This window comes from Phacochoerus africanus, chromosome 15 (assembly GCF_016906955.1).
Source record: "Phacochoerus africanus isolate WHEZ1 chromosome 15, ROS_Pafr_v1, whole genome shotgun sequence".
NCBI lineage: Eukaryota > Metazoa > Chordata > Mammalia > Artiodactyla > Suidae > Phacochoerus > Phacochoerus africanus.
Genome location: NC_062558.1, coordinates 96,746,012 through 96,769,638, shown reverse-complemented (window position 1 = coordinate 96,769,638; position 23,627 = coordinate 96,746,012). Strand labels below are relative to the sequence as shown.

At 34.2% G+C, this 23,627-nt stretch overlaps 1 protein-coding gene across 7 annotated transcripts in view; it reads right to left on the bottom strand.

Moving 5' to 3' along the window:
• The window catches only part of PCDH15 (protocadherin related 15), a 734,454-nt gene that overhangs the window by 267,785 nt on the left and 443,042 nt on the right, over positions 1-23,627 (bottom strand). For all 7 annotated transcript variants that reach the window (XM_047760762.1, XM_047760764.1, XM_047760769.1 and 4 more), the window contains one exon: positions 13,244-13,437. In XM_047760762.1, the coding sequence (XP_047616718.1) occupies positions 13,244-13,437 (194 nt within the window). The remainder of the gene's footprint in view (positions 1-13,243; positions 13,438-23,627) is intronic.

Sequence of the window (23,627 nt, the reverse complement as noted above, 5' to 3'; positions counted from 1 at the left end):
GAGTATAATATGAAAGTTTAGAAATTAGATTTAAGCCTTAGACTGACTTTTTTTTTTTTTTTGAGGGATAAGAAGGCATTCTATTATCATAAGGACAAAAACATTAGCATGGACATAATCACCTTCTTTTGCAATATTTAAGGCCTGAAATTTCTTTACACAGCAGAAGGTAAAGAAGCAAGTTGTTCAAGGTTTGTACAGAAGAAACATTGGCTAAAATAGGTTGGTGATACCTGGGAATTACTAAATTAGCCTTCTGTCTTGAACAACATACTGTTGCTGCCCGAGTTGTATATTTTAAATGTATTTTAATAAAACCATGCCTTTTTATTCAAAACACATTTATTAACAATTTCTACTTGGCGGTTTGAATTTTCTTAAAGAAGGCCAAAGCTCTTTGTATAAACTGCTTCACCTAAAAGACATGATCACCAGAAATATTTTTCTGAGATTATTATAATACTGTATTTTAAAACTTTTAAGAGGAATATAGATCATAGGCACTGAAAATGTCATTTTAGTTTGTCACGCTATAATATACCTAAGTCCAACTAGTTTCTGAACATATTCTCAGTAGACTAGATACCTGTAAAGTAATAAGCACCTCTAAAAAGCTGCAGTGACTTAAAAAAAGTCATACTTAAATTTAACTCAATGTTGTTCCAAAGTAATCTCATTTTAAGTGAAAATCTCTTAGACTTCATAATCAGCTAAAATATCTACCTTCATTCTTTCTCTGATTTTATCTCATGATTAAAATTTGCCAATAATGAAATTATAATGGCTTTTCTTCTCAAAATATTTATTTTTACAACTTGGGTTTTAAGGGTAAGATGTTTCAAGTAGGTTAAAATGGATGAAGAAATGTTCCTTCTAAACTTAGAGATATTAAGCTTAACCTATAGGTATTATAATGGCTAGATGCAAAAAGAAAAAGAAAAACACAGTGAAAAGTAAAATATCAGGAAGTGACAAATCAAGTGTGAAGGGTCCCAATTCTCCTATTGTGGGAACAGAGTAATTGTCAATATGAGGAGGGCCTATTACCCTCCCAGGTGGAGAGCTGATTCCACCAGCAGTCCCTAGATATGCACTACTGCAGACATTACCCTTCATAAGCCGGGGTTGTTCTAGTATCTGCTGTCTATCACGTTTTTTAAACATTTAAAAAAAACTCTTCCTTTTTGCTGCCAGAGCATTCTCTATGCACAATAACTTCTACACCATTTACCCTATATGGTATTGGTTATAACCCCAGCTGACTGATGTTGAGCACAGGGCTTGTAACCATACACTCCGGTGTTAGAATTTTGATGCTACCACATGTGATCTTGGGCATGTCACTTCTCTCAGTTTCACTGTTTTCATCTGATAAGTAAGAGTAATAATAATGTCTAAGATTAGCATAAGGATTAAGTAAGATTTTATATATATATATATATATATATATATATACACACACACATATACATGTATGTGTGTGCACATGTGTATGGATGTGTGTGTGTGTATATATGTATATATATATATATATAGAAAAGCATGTTATGTATCAGTTATTATTGATAACTGTTCAAAATAAGGCTTCTTATTCTATTCTATGGAATGGAATAAATAAGCTCATATTTATCATACTCACTTTACCTTATTCACATTCTTTAAAATGTTTTAGACATTTTAATTGTATCTTTTCACTCTTCTAGGCTAAAACCTACAGGCACAGTGGTAGCACATCTTCCCTTTCCAGAGTAGAGTGTTGTAGTGTTATGGTTCTGACACACTGGGTTAGAATCTTTTGGTGTGAGACAGAAAATCTACATTTTCCATAGATACACTACACTTCCACGGATCCTTCTACACTTGATTTAGAAGACCTCTCCCAGAAGTTCATGGGAAGTATGACATGTAGACTCATCTGCTAAAGTTAGAAGCCCAGGGTATTCCTCTAGAGACTGACCTAAAATGCTCCTTAATAACCCTGGAGGCCAGAGAGTCCCTCACGGATTACCTTTTTTTAACCTAGAACACACCTATACTCCAAATTCAGTTTCCTTTCTAAAAGCTAGGCCTTGCCTGCTTTTGAATATTCTTTAGAGCTTCAGCTTACTGGTATGGAACACATTATAAAAATCTTTACCAGAATGAGTGTGTCTGTTCTTGAAAGTATATATACTAAACTTATTATACTTTGTATATTTCCTTATATCTTCCGCCTTTGACTATTTTCCCATTTTAGAGGGCTAAACTGTTTACAACCACAACACTACAATAAGGACCTCTAACTCAGAAGAAGCTTGTGTATTTGTCAAAAAGTAAAATGCAAAGCAAAAAGGACTCTCTTCCCCAAAGCAGAAGAGAGCAAACAAATGACCATATCCTTCCTCTGCCCTTATGCCTTTGCTTCCTTTGCTTCTTTCTGGGGTAAGTCAAATGGTAGCATTGCTAATCATGTCTCCTTTCCCTTTGACTTGCATCTTAGAGCTGTTCGAGGAAGATTATATTCCAAGATCTTGCATTTTTCATCTTTAACATCCTGGCACTTCCCTACAATGTGTTTAAATAAGTACCAACCTTCTTGAGGATTACTGCCTTTTAAAATGCCATCGCCTTTTTATCCCTGATGTCAGAATAGTGTCAGAGTTAGCTTTCCTAAAACTGAATACCAATAGCATTACCAATAAAATGATGTCATTAATGCTGTAATAAATAGCAGTAATTCAACAGCATCAGTTATGCACATAATAAAAACAGGATACTCATAAGATAAATAATAACATTCTATGTGAACATTTTGTATTTACATTTTATAGCTAGTCTTAAATGCATAAAACTGTGAATCTGCATAATTCAAATTTTATTTCTGTAATATATCCAGTATGATGTAGATAAATCTCTATTTCTAAACATAATAATCATAATTTTTTTTTATTTCTCCTTTGGTGATGAAGTCAAAGTAGAACAAGAGAGGTGATGTAATTTCTCAGATATCTCATGATTTTAAAAGACTTAGAAACCATCTAGTTTAACTCTCATTTTGCAAAAGAATATTAGAAAATCAGAAAAATTAAGTGACAGAATCAAGGTTATAAAGTTAATTACCAATGGCAGATAAACTAAAAGGCAAGACTTTTGATTTCAAAATCTGCCTGCCCTTTCACCCCACATCCTACACATTTGGGAAGTAAAGGGAGATTTTTTTTAGTTATCTGTTTTTGTGTGTTTCTGTGTGTGAGTATAAAACAACTTTGATTTGCAATGAAGAATGTTATCTTACAGGAAATCAGACATTTCAAAACTTGGGCTCAGGTTATAATATCATGATTAATTTTAATTATTTATATCATGAATGAAATTTAATCCATAGTACTTTGTTTTTAATAGCAAAATAAAGAATAAAGAATAGGTTGTAAAGATAGACCTAAGAAGTTTTAACTTTTGCAACGGTATAAATTTTAACAATTTAAAAAGTCAAGTTTTTGGGCTATGACAATAGTATCCAATAGTATTGAGATGATGTTTTTGACATTTAGAGGATTGTGCAATCTGTATAGTAATTTTTTTTGAAATGTGTCCACATATGCTATAAGGTGTCTATTTTCTACTTCATTTCTAAGATTAAGGTTCTAGGCATTTGTATTGCTTTCACTAGTAGACTTGAAACAAAGACATTATCTTTCTCCTTTGTCTCCCAACACTGTGCTAGAAAAACTATTTACAGTCAGTGTTCACAGCTTCTATTTTACTATTTAGAAGTGCATATAGGAATCCACAGAAGCAAAAATTTCACATTTGAAACTAACATAAAATATCAGAGAAACTTCTCAGGGGAGTTACAGGGACAAGATATACTTAGGTGTAAAAACCACGGGGCATTACAGACAGGGAAAAATACATGTGCAAATTCAGAGAGCAATATACAAGAAAACTATATCTTTTGTACAACTCAGGAGAAGGGTATAAATAGGGAAATGGTAGGAGTTGAGACCAGAGAAATGAGCAAGGGTTAGATCATTTGGGGACTTTTGCGCTATACTTACTGATTTAAACTTCATCTTGACAATGGGAATAGGTTGATAGATTTTAAGCATTTCTTACAACACACAATTCTTTGCCACGTCTCTGTGTCTTTGCTTTTATTGCTCCCTCTGCTAGGATATCTCACTATGTTTCCTGTCCATGTTCACCTGCCCTTGTAATTATCTACTGCTCTAGGTCCAGATTTACCTGTGCCTCTACATAATGCTATGATGGCAAAGATTTCATTTTGTGTGATATACCCAGTGCCTCCCAGAAGGACAGAAATTGTGGAAACTCAACGTTTTTGTTAAAATGAATACTTCCATCATTTTTTTTATTAATGTCAAATGTATCATGTGAAGTAATTTTTAAAATATGTATCACGATGGAAAAATAATTTTGAGAATGGGTAATTTAATCTTGTGTTGGTTAGATATAGCCTTCAGTTCCAAGAAAAGAACTTGACAATCAAAAAAAGATGCCATGCTATGCATCAACTGTTTTATCATAATTTTTCTTATATTTGGGAGTAGGGACTGTATTTTATTCTCTACATTTTCATAAATATTTAGCAGTACTTTTTATTCATGTTAAGATTAAATATTTACTTAAATATTTCAATTAAGTAAAAGGAGAACTACGGACACCAAGTGAATCCTATCTCAAAATATCATAATATTGTTTAGTCTTTCGGTTTTTATCTGTCCTCTTACGCTTATCAAAGACTAAAGAAAAATCCTCAAACAAAACCACTACAGACTCTGGTTCCTCTTACTCTCTGAATTTTTAGCTAGTTTACTCAGAATAACACTTACATAAACAGTTAATTCATGTTGTCTTCATTTTGAGAGTAAATGTTATGGAAATTTACAAATTGAAGTGAATGATTTGAAAAGAACAAGACAGAAAACTGCCATTGCTTTTAGTGTTATTATTTAATTAGGCTTACATGTCACTGTTGCTGGCTGGGTCAATTCATAAAATACATCACAATCTATAGTTTTATGTTCAAAATTCTCCAACAGTATCTTCCTTTCAAAGGAAATACTGAAAGCAAAGCCTCACAACTCTTCAGTTCATTCATCAACTCAATTTGAAAGATTAATATTCCTCCAGAAAATAGCAAATGTCATTTTCCTACATGGAACAGGACATTATCTCAGCACGTAAGATGGAGGAATATGGATTTTACTCTCTGCAGGTCCCACTTGATGTTTGACCAAACATTATATGGTGGTCTTTTAGTGCCCAAACCACTGTCTACAAAGAAAACAGTGAGGCTAGGTCAACTAAATGCCTAGTATCACTGAAATGACATGAGGATTCAAATTCTGAAAATGGCACTTTGTTTCCAGGAATGGAATACAATTTTACTCAAGTAAAAAATCTGAGTACAAATTACTGTAGGCAAAAGCTTATCTAGGCAAATTAATGATATGACTTGCAAATAGGAACTAAGAAGTGGATTTAAAATCTCATTCATTAAAAGTCAAAGTGGTTTAAAACACATATCAAACCACAGTATGGAAGCATGTACAGATTAAACCTGATCTATTTAGCACAACACTCTCTTCAGTGAAAAATAAATAAATGAATAACTATTATAGGACTTTAAGAAAAGTTTAAATGATAAAAATAAAAGATAGTGGAGTTTCTGTTGTAGCTCAGTGGTAATGAACCCAGCTGCTTTCCATGAGGATGCAGGTTTGATACCTGGCCTCGCTCAGTGGGTTAAGGATCTGGCATTGCTGTGAGCTTCAGTGTAGGTCACAGACTCGGCTTGGATCCTGCTTTGCTGTGGCTGTGGCATAGGCCTGCAGCTAGCTCTGATTTGACCTCTAGTCTGAAAACTTCCATATGCCAGGGGTGCAGCCCTAAAAAGCAAAAAATAAAATAAAAATAAAAGTCACCATTATTCTTATAATTAGCATTGATAGTCTTATTATTAAGCAATTTTAGTATTCTTTTTCACCAGAGTAATAACTATTAAATGCTATGGATATGCAAAGTGGAGGAGAATATTTTAGAATCCAAGTGTTCTGAGTTCAAGTTATGGTTTTACCACTTGTTTATGAAAGTGAGCAAGGGGGCACTTAGCCAAGTATTTTATTTTCTTTCAGGCTCATATTTTTGGTCTGTAAATATAAATTCAGTCATGCAAGAGTCACGATGTTGTTATTAAGTTTAGAAATTATGTGTGACAACAGCTTGTACAATGTCTAACCCTATCACATTCTAATTAAACAGTATCAGTCATCTTCCACTTCCCTTCAGAAAAATCCAGCATGAATAATGCTATGGTTTAAAATTCATACAAAATTCGATTCTTATTTCAGGTTCTATACCTATTCACTGTATAAAAGTATTCCATGTATTTCTTCACAAGAAGCAGTCCTTGCCCATTTTCTCACATTCAGGCAAGTATATCTATTTGATTTTTGAATATATGAACTATGGCCAAGTATAACTAAATGCATCCAAAATTAAACTCTTCCCTTACACTCAAATATGTGTACTGGAGTTCCCGTCATGGCACAGTGGTTAACAAATCTGACTAGGAACCATGAGGTTGCAGGTTTGATCCCTGGTCTTGCTAAGTTGGTTAAGGATCTGGCGTTGCTGTGAGCTGTGGTGTAGGTCGCAGATGCAGCTTGGATCCTGCGTTGCTGTGGCTCTGGCATAGGCTGGCAGCTACAGCTCTGATTAGACCCCTAGCCTGGGAAACTCCATATGCTGCGGGAACGGCCCTAGAAAAGGCAAAAAGACCAAAAATAAATAAATAAATAAATAAATAAATAAATAAATAAATAAATAAATAAATAATAAATATGTGTACCATATTGATATTGCTACCACTCTGTAATCTTAGACAAAAACCTGGGAGGTTTTTTTTTTATTTTTTGGAAATTCCTTCCCTTTATGTGCCCTAAATAATGGCCCAAGTCAAGCCATCAGCAACAACATTCTAGTGGCAGTATTCTACCTCATTTCTCTGCCTATAGGCTTGTCCCTCTTAATCTGTCTTCTGTAAGGACACCAGAGTGATTTTTATGGAAACTAAAATCATCTTGCATGACTTTCTATTTTAAAGCCCTTCCAAGAATTCCTTCTATTAACTGGAAAAGACTAAGCTTCTTAAGAAAACAAATTAAATTTTCTATAATATGGCCCTTAACTTTCTTATCCTTTCTAGAATCTTAGTTTATACACTTGTAATATTGACTGACTTGTAATCATCAAAAACACCAAGCTATTACAGATCTCTTAGACAATGATGGAAACAATGTGGCATACTTTTTTTTTTTGGCCTGGTCAACCACTATTTGTTCTTCTAAACTCACGTTAGGCCTTCTAAATACGCCTTCATTTTGGCCAGTGCCCTAATTAATGTCTTAGAAAGCTGAGAATTTACCATAGTAAGTTGAATTTAATTATTTCTATTTCTACTTTCTACACTTTAATATAATCTTTCTTTTGGCCTGCAAATGCCATTACTGTGTTTATCTCTGTATTCCCAGAATATAGTAAAAAAAAAAAAAAAAAGGCAGTTATGTGATAAATGGTTTGTTGGACAGAATATAAAATCTTATTATCAGACACCAATTTTTTTTAACTTTCAGAGACAAAGTTAGATAGAATTGGTGTATATTATGAAGGAAAGCATAGCAATTTCAAATCTGTCTCCTTGTTTCAGGAACTTTAAATATTTTGACTTTTGCATTATGCAGTCTCTTATTCTATTTTATTTATTTAAAAACCAAAAAATGATCTTTGTTAAAGCTCAGGAAAACAAATAAAAAGGATGCTTTGGAGTTCCTTTATAGCTTAGCAGGTTAAGGAACTGGCACTGTCACTTGCTGTGGCCAGGATTCAATCCCTGGCCCAGGAACTTCTGCATGCTGCAGGTGCAGGCAAAAAAAAAGAAAAAAAAAAATGCTTGTTTAGAACCTAGGGCACTCAGGAATTGTTCTGGCTTCTGAGGAAATGAGACAATCAAAACAATGATTATTGTTCTTGTGAACTAACACTCTAATAAGGAAGAAGCAGGCAGACAGAAAACTTGCTACTCTAAATTAAAATATATATAGTATATCCCATGGTGCTATGTTCAGTGCATTAAATAATGCCAGGAAAGAGATATAAGAATATTGAGAGGCTGATGTAATTGTAAATAGGTTGTTAGAAAGGGCTTCACAAAGTGATGACTGGGTAAAGATCTGAAGGAAATTAGGCCACATAGGAATCTGAGAGAGGAACCAATGCAGGCTGAAAGAAGATAAAAGTCAAGTTTCAAGCCTCAGGGACAGAAAGGAGGACACTGTGATAACTGGGTGGACTAAGAGGGGTAGAACACGGCAGAAGACCAGGTAAGTGTAAAGAGATGACAGGAGAGAGTGTCATTTGGCTGGTGGCAGTTGAAAAACCATGCTAGGCCTCATTGACCTTTTTAATGATGCTGCCTTTTACTCAGAGTGAGATGTGAAAGGACTTGAGATCTTGAGCAAAGGAAAGAGGTTTTTCTATGTTACCAGGATCACTCGGGCTACAGCATTGAGAGGAGACTGAAGGGGGTAGAAGCCAACGTGTAATGATACCTCTAAGCAGAAGGGGTTTTCCAGACTAGAGAGAACAGTGACTTGGACTTGGATGTTAATAGGGTTTCTGAATATGTTTTTAGGGCGGAGCTTAAAATTATTGCTCAAAACTGTATTTGGAGACTATATTTGAAAGGAAAATAAGCATTAAGGATGGCTTCAGGGATCTTTGGTCAGAGCAACTGCAAGTTTGGAGATGCTTCATACCACATATTGGATATTGAAGTTATAGGCTTCAAGTCCCCCTCAAGGAGATTAAACCTCAAAGCCTCTGGCCATGTCTTATTGTAATGCCCCTTGCCCTATCTTGAGCAGCCTGGGCTGCTCACTCTCTACTAGGGAAGGAATATAGCCTATTCCTCACCCCACCTCTTTATAACCTGTTCCCCATGCAAATAAGGCATCCTGCCCAAGACCAACTGGAGGATTAAATATGCCCCATACAGAGATCAAACAACACTCTGACCTTACACATGGTGTAGGGGGCTTGCGCAGGAGAAACTGGGTCTCCACTCAGGTCTGCAGCAAGGGGATATAAAAACAACTGTAAAATGAGGAGGGCTCTCTTTTTCACTCTTACGGGCGCACATGCATGCGCTCTCCCTCCTGCTCTCGCCCTCACTGAAAATGTACTTTGGCTTTAATAAATTTGTAAAATGCCTACTGTTTCAATGTTTTGTTATAGCAGGGCAGAGACTGAGGAAACTGCAATTTTTTTATTCCGGAACATACTCAAATCAAAGTCACCAAGAATTTTGACAAAATACCATTGTAGTGAATGCCAAGGAAACAAGAACTAAACTCTTCCAGAGTGATCTTCAGGTCTGTAGATGACAGTGGGAGACAAAGTTAGAGAGAAGAGGAGACAGTGGGGTGGAGACATGCCATGTGAAGATGATAGCTGCAGGGGAGAGAACTGGATAGCACACTTTTTTTTTTTTTTTTCATTTTACTGCCGGACCTGTGGCATATGGAAGTTCACGGGCTAGAGGTCAAATCAGAGCCACAGCTGCCAGCCTATGCCACAGCCGCCTAGCCACACACTGGATTCAAGCCACATCTGCAACCCATGTTACAGCTTTTGGCAATGCCAGACCCTTTACCCACTGAGCAAGGCCAGGGATCAAACCCACATCCTTATGGACATTATGTCGATTTCTTAACCTGCTAAGCCACAATGGGAACCCCTGGATAGTACATTTTGTTTGTTTGTTTGTTTGTTTGTCTGTCTTTTCAGGGCTGCACCCATGGCATATGGAAGTTCCCAGCCCAGGGGTCTAACGGGAGCTACAGCTTCCTGCCTATGCCAGAGCCAAAGCAACACCAGATCTGAGCTGCATCTGCGACCTACACCACAGCTCACGGCAGCACCAGATCCTTAACTCCCTGAGTGAGGCCAGGGATCAAACCCGCAACCTCATGGTTCCTACTTGGATTTGTTTCCGCTGAGCCATGATGAGAACTCCAGTACATTCTTAAGTAATGAGATTGAAAGAAAAATATTAAGAAAAAAGAAAGACTAGTTGAGAAATACCCATGAGAATCTACGGGGTCCCACCAAGTGTCCATGATTGATGATAAGGGGGCTGTGGAGAGAAAAATCTCTCATTTAGGTGTGCTACAAGGGGAACAATGTCCTTTTCTCTGCTCTCAAAGTGGTTTTAATAGTTAATGGTTTTGTTACAGTTCTCTGTAACCTGGCCCTGCTATAGTTTGGGGTAGTATTTTTCTCCATTGAATTGATCTCTTAAGAATTCTTAATCTTTGAGGTCAATTTTGGTAAATTATATCTTCTTGAAAAAGTATACAGTTCATTCATACTTTCAAGCTTTTGCATCTATTAAAGCAAAGTGGTCTCTTAATAAGTCTTTTTTCATTTATAAAGTATCATAATGACTATATAAAACCTTCATAAAACTTTCTCGAAAAGAAAAGCACAGGCTAATTTCACTAAACAAAATACCCAAAAACATAATTTAGACATTTATTTCAAGATTAAAACATTAAGGTCTAGTGAGTTTTAAATCAAGAATGAAAAATAGATTTATTTTAGGAACTATATTAAGATCAACCATCCTTGCATTACCTCAAGATCATCATTGTCTTTATAGATGATGGAAATTTATTTGACTTGAATAAATGATCATTCTTATTTTTAAAAAGTTAATAAAATAAGAATAGACGAAAGCTTTCTTAAAATAATAATTTTTTTAACCAAAAAACAATATACTAGGGAAACATGGGAGGCACTCCCACTCAATTCAAAAAGAAGGCAAGCATTTTTACTGGAAGTTCTAGCAAATGAAATTAAAGGGAAAGAAAAAATAGAAAGAAGGATATACAATTATCACTACTTATAAATATATACTCTTACTTTTATAAATATATAAAAAAATATATTAAAATCAACTGGAAACCTTTAAAAACATAAGAGAATTAAATTAGAAAATGGGTTAAAACCAAATAGATTAGTAGCTTATACATATATATAATATGTAGTATATATGTGTGTCAACCAATTAGAAGAATGAGATAGAAGGAGTCTATTTATAATAAAAACAAAATATATAAAAATCCTAGCCAAAAATGTATAGGAGATGTATAAAGAAAATATTTTAGAAATAAAACCTACTAAATGACACAAAAGAAAACTCAGTAAAAACAAAAAGTTCCTGGGAAGAAAGATTCAACATCAAAAATATATAATTTAACCTTAACTAATTAACTTATAAATTTAAAGTGTTAATGAAAATATAATTTTTTAAAAAACGCACTGAAATAGCTTACAAAAGTCAAAAAAAAAAAGAAAAAATTAGCAGAAAGTGTGGCTGAGATATTTTTAAAGGAAAAATAGCATTGAGGTAAGTTAACACCACCATGCTATAAAGCATAGTTTAAAATCTTAACAATTAAAATTGTGTGATAATAGCTCATGAAGAATTGTGTGAACTAATGGAACAGAAGAGAAAGTCTAGAATTCAAATTCAAATACACAAGAAAATGAATGATATAAGAAATATAATATCTCTAATGGGAAAAAAAGATGATCTATCAAATACATATTTTGTGAAAGACAGCATAGTTGCAAAAAAAAAATGCTGTTGGATCAATACTTCCTACTGCAGCAAAGATTTAAACATATAGTAGGAATCCACAAAATCACTAGTAGAAAACAGAATAATCTGGGTTTAAGAAATCAATAGAAAAATGGGCTAAGAGTATCAACACAAAATTCACATGAAAAGTAATATAAGTGGTTCTTAAACATAAAAAAAATATACTTAAACTCACTTATAAGTAAGTGGATAAAAAAATGTTATGTTTTACTTACAAGCTGGCAAAAATTCAGAAGTTTGATATGACACACATTTAGGGAGACAGTTTGAATTAGCCATCCTCAGACCTGGGAGTTAGAATTGAAAATTGTTGCAAGCCCCATAGAAAACAATTTGGCAGTTCTCTCTAAAATTTACAATCACATATGCCCTCTGGTGTAACTTCTGGGAATTTAACCCATTGATATACTCACACGTTTGAGATGGTACGTGTTCAATGTTACTTATTTCTTTCTTTTTTTTTGTATTTTCTAGGGCTGCACCCACGGCATATGGAGGTTCCCAGGCTAGGGGTCTAATTGGAGCTGTAGCCTACACCACAGCCACAGCAACGCTGGATCCGAGCCACGTCTGCGACCTACACCAAAGCTCACAGCAACACCAGATCCTTAACCCAGTGAACGAGGCCAGGGATCAAACCCGCAACCTCATGGTTCCTAGTTGGATTCATTAACCAATGAGCCATGATGGGAATTCCCAATGTTACTTATTTCTTTACTGTCAATTAAAGCAAGACTGAAAATTAAAAGTCCATCGATAGTGGGTTTCTTAAACAATATTACATATTTATGAAGGAATATTATGTAGCTGTGATAAAACAAAAAAGTTTTAAAGGAATTACCCAGTATGTATATTAAAATAATCCTAAGACACATTGTGAGGGTGAAAAAAAGCCAGGAAGGTCCAGCAATGTATTAATGTTCATTCACATTTTCTTAGAATATATACTGAAAATCTGGAAAGAAACCCATAATCAACAAAAGGAATATTTCAGGTGGGAGACCAGATAGATGCAGTTAGTTCTTTTACTTTTTTTCTCTCTTGATGTTTCTCATATATGAGATTATATTACATACAGGTATATGATATATAGGCAGATCTTCTAGATAAATTATATATACCTAATTTTTAAATAATTATCCAGACAGTGAGAGAGGGCTTAAAAACCTGAGGTATCACGTAAACTCTATCAGCAACCTTGCTTTTCACTAATAAACTGGACACATGCCTTTGATATTTCTCAGTTCCCACCCCCCCGCCCCCACCAGAGACATGCATCCTTCACAATTGTGAAAATCACAGTTAATTATTTTGTGGTTTAATCTTGATTTTATTGTACTTTCCCCACAGTTTGACCAAAGAAGAATATGCAGCTCCTGAGAATCTGGTCTCTCTGATTTTCTGATTTAATTTATATGTTTATAGGATAAAAGAATGCTTGCTGTGCTTCTTAAATTTAATTATGGGGTTAAACTGGAGGGATGAAAAGACTGCATTGGTTCTGATATAAATTACCTTCTCTCTGCTGGAGGAGCATTATCCGCTGCTTGGACGGTGAGCGCATATGTCCGCCCAACTATCAATTCCACCCCTGGAGCGATGGTGATAAGCCCTGTTGTTTTATTGATGATGAAGTCTCCCTGAGCCCCAACCAGGATTTCATATGTGATCTCCCCGTTTGACCCTTCGTCTGCGTCGACTGCAGTGAGCTGGAATTGAAAATCACAACATAAATCCTCTCTGGACTCAACTTTTCTCCATTGTGTCATTTTTTTCCCCAAACAAAAGAAGCTTGCTTTCAAAAACAAAACAAAACAAAAGTAAAGAAAGTACTTTTGGCATATACACTCCTGTTTTCTTGAATTGAGGCTACTGTGTTCTGTTTTGATAGTGAAGCAGTCACAGCAGGAAAAGCTATTTTTCCTTTTCTTGTGAGAGTGATAAAAGTTTTGGATCTTAAAGACTATTTTAATTTATTAAAGGAAAAAAAGAGGAAAGCCCTAACAGCATATCTAACATCTCTATAAGAACTTTTTTTCTCTATCTTCTGACTTGTTTGCAACAAATACATGCACCTGCAAAATATGAAATAAGTAAAGTTTGCCTATATTACTTCCATCTTTCCTTTTGCTCTATTTTTTTCCCCACTCATAATGTTTTCCTTCCTATCCCCCAGAGCCTCTCTTGTCCTGAAATTCCTTTTTTTTTTCTTTTCTCTTTAGAGCTGCACCTGCAGCTTATGGAAGTTCCCAGGCTAGGGGTTGAATTGGAGCTATAGCTGTTGGCCTATACCACAGCCACAGCAACTCCAGATCCCTAACCCACTGAGCAGGTTCAGGGATCGAAACTGCATCCTCATGGATACTAGTCAGGTTCTTTACCACTGAGCCACAACAGGAAATCCAATGGGATTCTTTTTATTTATACATGGCTTTCAGAAAGATTCTTATAATCTTGTTCACACTGACTTTAAAGGACTTATAAAGCTTAAAGTATTACCTTTTCAAAAGCAAACAAATACATCTCCAGTTGTAGAATATCTAATTAGAGAATTAAAATATCAAGCCCAGGCATTGTTTTTCTTGAGAAAAAGAATTCAACTCAGAGTCTCTGAAATAATACCACATAAGCACCTGTAAGCTAATTTGCACATATTCATAATAATTTTGGAGCAAATGGTATCCAACAGTCTAGACTATTTTGGGTCATTATATATGAGAAAAGGAATTACCATTATTACCTTCATAAACCAAAATTAAGGCAATTATGATTCAATATGTTAAATAAGGCTCCTGACTTCCTGATAAATATAATTAATAGGAGGGAATAAATGATTCTAATGGAAAATCTTATAATATGCATTGTACGAAGAGTCACAGAATTTCTGTTTTCATCCTTTGACAGATGAAGAAAAGAAAGCTGGCCTCAGTTTACACACAGGAGGAAAACGCACAGGATTGCAATAAATAAAGTTGTAGAAAAAAGTCTTATTCACTGACATATACTTGTATTATTTCTAATTCATAAGTTTTCACCTCTATAAAGTAGTTGTTCATCATCTGCTGACCCTGTTGGGTAGCTACTGGACATTTTAGTGCACTTTCTTAGATATAATGTGAGTGTACACATTTACCTTGAAATTTGAATTAAATTTCAGGAATGCTGTGTTAATTAATGACCCATTCAAAGGATCATGTTAGCTATCCTAACGCAAGTAAACAAAGTACTTTATACATTCCATCATGCTTAAGAGGATATAATGTGCATATTCTATTTCTATTTTTATTATCCACTGCAATTAGAATAATAATGATCATAGAAGTAGAAGCAAAATAATTGAGAGGAAAAAAGGAAATTTGAGAGGGAAGCATAAATTCAGCTAAGTCTGAGATTGGGTATTTGGGGGTGGACAGATGTGGTTGCCAGAAGGAAAAGCATTTCATGAAATGATTCTGGGACTTGTGTGAGAATGACAGACACAGGGCCTAAAGGCAAAGGAAAAGGAAACAATTTGCAAAAACAGTCAAAATGGGTGATACATGTTTATGGAGAACTATTCAAGCCAGATAGACTCATTCTCTTCTGTGTGGATAAAATTAGAAAATTAGAGGATAGTGGTAGCAGAGAAGATACTAGTTTTGATTATAGCAAATCACTTAACACAATGTCTCAGGAAATCTTAATTAAAATTCAGCTCAAACTGGATTCAATATTAACATTCTTCCTGGGATTTAAATTGGCTAAAGGAATTTAATGATAAATGGCAATGCATCAAGAAATGTTGAAGAACGTGCTTTAGGGATATAGGTATTATGGCTGGTCTCATTTAACATTTTCACAAATGATACTGGAAGAGAGGATAAGCTGGATGATAATTAAGTTGAAAAAGACACTCATTTGGGAGGTGCTGTAAATACCAAATAGTATTGCAAAGCACAGGTGATAGAAACAATTCCCAAACTGCACAGCCAGCCAACCACAGATAAGATAATATATTCAGGGAAAACAGTGCTTGCAGGAACCATTAGCAAGTAGGAAGTTTAACAACTAAGCCAAAAATGAATTCTATGTTTAAGTTACTTAAACAACTTTATACAACTTTTTAGTCTTTCAGCACTAAGTAATAAAATAATGGGTAAGAATCCACGTAATTGAGTCCCTATACATGCAAACAAAAATATTTAAAATAAATCATTAGTGGTCCAAGATTTAAAAAAAGGAGCTGAGACACTGGCTCTGAATACTCTTAAAAATGATAATGTCTTACAAAAAACCTTGAAACTAAATTCTGGGGGGGGATTTAATTCAATAACATCTCAATGATCTTGCAATCAGTGATCTATGAGATATATATGCATATGAAGTCCATTCCTAAATAAAAATGGGCTGGTTTACATGGAAAAGCCAAAGTGTTGCTCATATGCTATCAGATGAAAGTAAAATAAAATCTGTGATTTTTAATTTTTTTACTATGTGGTAAGAAACACTAAGTTATTTGTTTACACATTTCATTTCTATAATATAGTAAATCCTTTTCAGGAAGTTTAATCTTGCTGTCCCATAATTCCTTTCTCACAATATTCTAATGTGCATATATTCTATAAATTCTTGTCTTCTACCACTCTTTGCTCCCACCAAAAAAAAAAAGAAATCCAATTTGCCCCTACTACTCACTTTATGTAAAAGGACAAATGTAAAGAATACTGGATAACACATTGTACAAAAAAAAAAAAATCAAACTGGAATCTCAAAAATGAAGCAGGGATATAATAAAAGTCATAGTTGATATAGAAATAATCACCACATCAAAACTATAAAACACAAGTGCAAACATAGTATTTTTACATTAATAAGAACAATTACAAGCCAATACTAAGGATACAAATAAGACAAATAAAAATTGGGCAGAAGATCGTCATAGATATTTTACCAAAGATTATAAATGGCTAATGAGCACATGAAAAGATTTCAAAATCATTGGTCATTAGGGTAATGCAAATTAAAATCACAATACAGCTAGGCACAAATTCTGAAATAACTTTGATAAAGAAATTGACAATAGAAAGTGTTGGTGAGGATTCAGTGGATATATAAAATAGTACTGCCACTTTGGAAAGCAGTTTGGCACTTTCTTGATAAGAATATACTTGTACAACTATTAATTCTACTGCTAGGTATCAACATGTATCTGCTAGGAATAAAAAATTTATAGTCATAGAAAGTTTGTCACACTATTTATATATTTAAAAACTAGTAATAGTTGAAATAGCCATCAACTAGTGAACAGATAAACAAAATGTGGTGCTTTGATTCCATGAAATACTATTCAGTAAATCAAAAAAACAGAAATACAGAACTGATTTCTACTGCAGCATAGATGAACCATACAACCATTCTGCTAAGTAAAATAAACTGGGCAAAAAAGACTAAATTTTGTATGATTCTATGTTTTGAAATTTATAAACAAAGAAAATATTTAGAGACAAAAAAGCAGAAGAGTGGTTACCTGGAGCTAGGTGTGGGAGTGAGTACTGACTGCAAGCAGCAAGCATGAGGAATCATTTTTGGGTGTTGCAAATTTTATGAATTAGATTATCTTAATATTTGAACAAATGTCTAAATTTACTAAAAATCACTGAAATATACACTTAGAAAGGAAGTATTTTGGGACATTAATTATAGCTCAATAATGCTCTCAAAAATTACAAAGAAAATTTTAGCCACATGTGTGTTCTTTGGCCATCTTTATCCATTTCGCCTTTCATTAATAAGATACCATTTAGGCTGGCCAGAATTTTTCTGATTGTTCAGCTATTGTATTATTATTTGATTCATTTTCCTCCATTTCTCCTCCCTTCCTATGTACTTTTCAGATTTTAGGCTATTTGGCTATTTGTTTCTTTTTTAAACCTTAATATCCTCCTCCATTCTCAGGTAATTGATTGTCTACTTCATGCCACTCCATGCCACCTTTTTAAGCCTACTCCTTTTTGGCAATGGACAAAAGGGAGTAAACATCAGCCTAATGAATGGAAAGTAATCAGCAAATACCACCATGGGAGGCTGAGTCTGTATTAAGAAAAGTAATAAATAGAAAGCGAGGTGAAACCGTAGAATACAGGTGGAGAGTACATAAAATTTCAAGAAAGGATGCTTTCATATTTTTCTCTGAGAGAACTTTTCAGAACTAAGGTATAATCCCCCTTTCTGCTCCTTTCATATGTGATGTTTAATCATGGCCAATGCCAGAGAGGGACCCCAAATTTGGCTCTTACATGAAGCCAAGGTACAAGATATACCTGGGGTCCCTTGGGATTATTTAGAGTCAATGTATCCTTGATGACATGCCAGGATATTAGGTTGGAATGTATCACTTGAATCTTGTTATTTGGCCATGTTTATTGTATTACTCCATCTGAAGCCTTGAGAGAAATCTTAACTTTGATCTAAGCTGATATTTGTGATTGCCAGCAATAGCTTATGCATTTATAGTTATGTTTCATATGATGAAGTGATACATGAATGAACTATCATATCACTAAACTACTGACTACCATACTTCATAATTACTTTGGGAAAAGTTGTATAAACCTCACTCAGAAATGACTTACTGATTCAATGATTTTATTGGAATCTGGTGTATTTAAGAGTTGTTTTTGATCTCCTGGAAGTACAAGTCAGAGGGGTATGTTTGTGGGAACTACAGACACTCTAAACTATAGCAAGATGTCACTTACATTCTAACACATAGCCATATACAGCTTGAATAAAGATGATTTAGAAGACATTTAGAAGTTTTTTACATAGATGTTACAAGATTTCCAACATGCTATTGCCATAAAGGTTATGTTATTGCCAATCCTGTATCTTTACTTATAGCTAAATAACTTGGCTCTAGGAGAGGTCTATCGAATCTCTCAAGGGTGGAGGTCAGTCTGAACCCAAGACTGCTCCTAGTGGTCAAGCAAATTGAGCAATACATAATTTAGTCACCTCTAGATTTATGTTCTCTGGAGCCTTAGTATGAACCAGTGATGCTTTGAAGCTAAAAAGCATACTAGACTATTGGTTATCTCTTTTCTGCTTAGCATATCCTGGAAAAACTAAGATGGTAGACACCTCAGTAGAGGAGCTGGTTGGAGAATGTATCTTTCAGGTACATAATGCAGGAAGAGGTATCAACACTCTTAATAATATCATCAACATTAACTTTTTAGGGACTATTAAAAGGATCGCTACTGGAGAGGGATCTCTCATCTAGGCAATCCTCTTCCAGCTAAAGAGCCAAAGAACAAAGCAATAACAACAAAACTTAAAGTGTTCCTCTATATTGCTTGAGAATCTGGGAGGCTTGTTTCTTTTCTTTGGCAACTTCATGAACCTTTTGCAGAGGTTCATTGAATTTCATTACTCAAACTCTAAAACTTAAAACTAGAACTTTAAATTCTTTAATGCTATTGCATTCTCTCACACCCAACTTCTATCTCCATTACCTCAGTTAAAAATATCCTCAAAGTATGTTTTCAAACAATTCCCAAATCCCAAGCATTAACCCATCAGTTGAAGGATCCAGCCTTAAATACTTCCTCAAGGAATCTTATATTGTTTATAGCGCCAAATCTAAGTGACCTTGCTAGGCTGGGTATTCCTTCTTTAATTAATTGATGTATAAACTGATACATTTATCCACACCTTATTTTGTGCCAGACACTCATCTCTGAAAATGCAGAGTGTAGAAGATACGAACAGCCTAATTTCTGCCAAATAGCTTGAGGTCTAGAAGAGGAGACAGTGAAGAAAACTATCTTTAACAGAAGTACTACTAGATAAGGATAAAAAGGCAACATAAAAGTACAGAAAAGTTGAGAAGGCCAAGGAATACCTGACTTAATAAAAGAAAATCAAAATTTTTATCATTCAGTTCCTCCCCTCTCCAAAGCAGTCAAATTGGTAACCTTAATGTCTCATTAAATTACCATGCCTTTGATCAAATTACCTCATCTCCAATACCATCCATCCTCTTCACCTGCCTATGTAAGTACTAAACACCCAAATAAGTTTATGAAGTTCTAATTTGCAACATACCTTCCCAACTATTTAAGTCCTAAGAGATATCCTTCCCTACTCAGTTTTTGATGAATTCTTGTATTATTTTATTATCTTTCACCTCATATAACAATCCAATAGTGGTTTCTGATATATTCTGATTATTTCACTGTGAATAAGGATTATCTCTTACAAAATATATTAACCTCTTTAAGGGTTATGATAGTGTCTTATTCATTCTGTGTATTTTTCAGAGCATCTTGTTTTGTATTAAATATATACAAATCTATATATATTAAATTATAATTTGTCTAGGAAATACATAACATGTGTTTGTATATATTATATATAGTAGGACCTGCCCTGTGTTGTTTTCATTTGTTTCTTTGCCTAATCAAATAAACATGCTTACTAGGCTTAGAAATCCCTCCTCCTCTATCTATTTGAAATATTATTTTTTTCCAAGATAACCTGTCTTTGAAACTTCTCAATACCTAAGTATTTTTCTTTTACCCAATGAATATGCTTTGGCATTGTAACATAAATTACTATGAGAAGGAGCTGGGAGGGAAAAACTTTCTTTGGAGCAACAAGGTAAAAAAATACTAAAATGTTTTGGTGACATAGAGGAAAGAAAAAAGTATAAAACATATTGCATACTTTTGTTTCTTCTAGAGCATTATCAAATTTCAAGTCAACTATCTAGTACACTGACAATAAAAAGAACTGTAGTAATGAGAAAAAATATTGTCAAAATTAAAATTGCACTACGTACATGATTTTAAAAACAATTATATACAATTAAACAAATGCTTCATAAAAAATGAAAGCATTTAGGAATTAATTATTGAAATTAAATCATGGACCACTTTAACTATGACAACCTAAAAACATGCTAGGTGAATATAAAAATAAATTAATTTAGGAGTTCCCTGTCATGGAGCAGCAGAAATGAATCTGACTAGGAGCCATGAGGTTGTGGGTTCAATCCCTGGCCTCGCTCAGTGGGTTAGGGATCTGGCGTTGCTGGGTACTGTGGTGTAGGTTGCAGACATGGCTTGGATCTGTCATTGCCATGACTCTGGTGTAGGCCGGCTGCAATAGCTCCAATTAGACTCCTAGCCCAGGAACCTCCATATGCCATGGGTGAGGCCCTAAAAGGACAAAAGACAAAAATTAATTAATTAATTAATTAATTAATTAAATTGCATTACAAACTCATTTTCTTGGAAAAGCTGTGTTTCTAAATATATTAGGGAAGAGGGATGACTATTAAAAAGTAATATAAATCCAATATGAAAAATAATCTGTGTATAATAATTCACAATACAGCTGTTTATGATCAGTATATTGATAGCATTAATATTTTCTCTAAGTTTATCAACTGGGTAAGCTCAGTCATAACAAAGCCCAGGTTCCTCTCAATGAATTAAGATTCTATAGAGGGTACATAACATTGTTAAGGTTCGAGGCAGTTTTTTTCTCACAATTGGCTGCCTATTAGAGCTGCTTTGTTTTATTCAATAAAATATCTCCAGGTGACTCTACTCTGTGTTGCCAGATAATTTAAATAAAAACATCTTGGGTTATAGTCTAGGCATTAATATTTTTAAAAATTTCCCAAGCAGAATTCTAATACTCAGATAGGATTGATAACCTTGATTTAGGAGAATTATAAAACTTTAGGAATAGCATCTATGTAATTCGGACTGGATAGCTAACTACAGATATTAAACTCTACATCTTTAAAATATTAATATTATATAGCAAAATACATATCTTTAATATAGAACAATTGGTTTTTCAAGAAAACTATCAGTGTGTGAAAAGAGACCTTAACACAAGAGAGCATGATATTCATTAGTATCAACCTTTAAGATTTCACTGATGGTGTGCAAAATTTTCTTTTGTGCAGAATGAAATATGCTGTATGAACTGAAGAAAAGAATCATACTCATGCCAGCAATTTTTCTCTAAACACAAGAAGTACTAATAATCTGATCACACTAAATTTCCAGTTGTGAAAGAGACTGATGCTGTTTTATGGCAGCACTCCCTTAAGTGTATTTCATGAACCATACATGTCAGAATCATCCTGTTCCTTTGTACAATAATCAAGTAATAGATATAGATCAAGCCAAAAGACCAGTTTATGAGTGAAAACTTTTAACACGGACCTGGACACTCACATTTTTATAGCTAATCTATTCATGATGTTGGCAAGGATACCTACCTCATAATAAGAAGACAGTGAACTCAAAAAATTGCATACTTATATCAGGCCAAGAAAGTCTCATGGCTACACTGAAAATGATCTAGTTACACTACTTAAAATCTGTTATCCAGGGTTCTTTTTGCTGGAGGATGTTCACATCTCCCTTTGTTTCTCACACTTTCACTCTTCCTGATGAAAAATTACTAACCAAAGAAGAAATAAATTGATCTTCTGTTGGCTTAATGAGGAAAGTCAGTGATAGAAGGGTTATGGGTGAAAGGAGAATGAGAACCCATTTTATGACCCTTAACAGGCAGTTGCAAATCACAGTTCTGAATCATTTTGCTCTGTTTTAAAATTCTTCTCTCAATGGGATATACATTTTCTTTGATTTCTAGGTCCTTGGAGAATGTTTTATAGCCACACCACCCTTTTACCACATACCAGGAATAGCATTAAAAATACTATTATAAAGCTTTGCTTCTTGGCATTTAAATAATTTAAAAAATTAGAGGCTTATAGTCACAAACAACAGTCTATTTTCATAATCTGCATAGTCCAGGGAATATATTAAATATGAATCTTTAAAGGCAAGGCTAAATGTGTTTTATAAAGAAAAACATAAGGGAAATTAACTTTTGTAGCCTGCAAATGTCAGAAACAAGCTTCTGATTCCCCAAGGCAAACATTTTTGAGATACGGTTCTACCACCTAATTGCTATCGTTTTCTTAGTTACACTTTCAAGTTCCCTGCTGACTGTTTTTCTATATAAACTTACTTTTTTCCCAATTATGTTATTATAGAGATGAAAATCATATCTAATTAAATAAGAACATGACAATAACATGTCATTCCTTTATCTGCATTAAGCTGTAATTTTACTCCCTATGAAAAAATGTCTCAGGAAAGATAAATGTAGATCTCTAGGTCCATTAATTGACTGGAAATAAAGGCCAATACACTTTACACTTTCCTATTCATTCAGATCCACTTATCTGCAGGCCTTCCTTCCTTTCTTTCATCCTCATTTATTAAGCGTCTACTATATTAGGCATCTACTATATGCTAGGCACCATGGATGCAGAGACGATGGATACAGAAATTAACAAATTATAGTTCTTTCCTCAAGAGGGGAAATGGGATGATGTCATAAATGTGACAACTGCCATAACCAACACATGAATAAAATGTATGGTGGCTGTTTGAGATCTTTTCTTCACTACCACATATATAGCAAAGTACAGTAACATGAGATGCATTTTAAGGTGAATTTCTAGTGTTCAGTCTATGAAGTCACCCCTTTCTATAGCACTGAAGAAAGCATATCTTAATCCAATAGATAAATGAGGGACAGCACTCAATAATTTCTACTTTTTATTGACAACTATATCATGCAAAATAAGTAATAATCATCTTTTGAATATTTACTACATGGTTAATATGTCTGGCATGTGCTAGCATTACAGTCGCGAACAAGACAGATAGTCACTATGGCAGATTTTAGTTTGGGGTAGGGACAAGAAGAAAAGAAATTGGTCATAGCAACTATGAAAGTGATGAGAGAAAGTAAGTTATAGAGAAGGAATGTGTGACTGGGGTGTATATGTTTGTGTGTGCTGGGAGGCTATTGACATTAA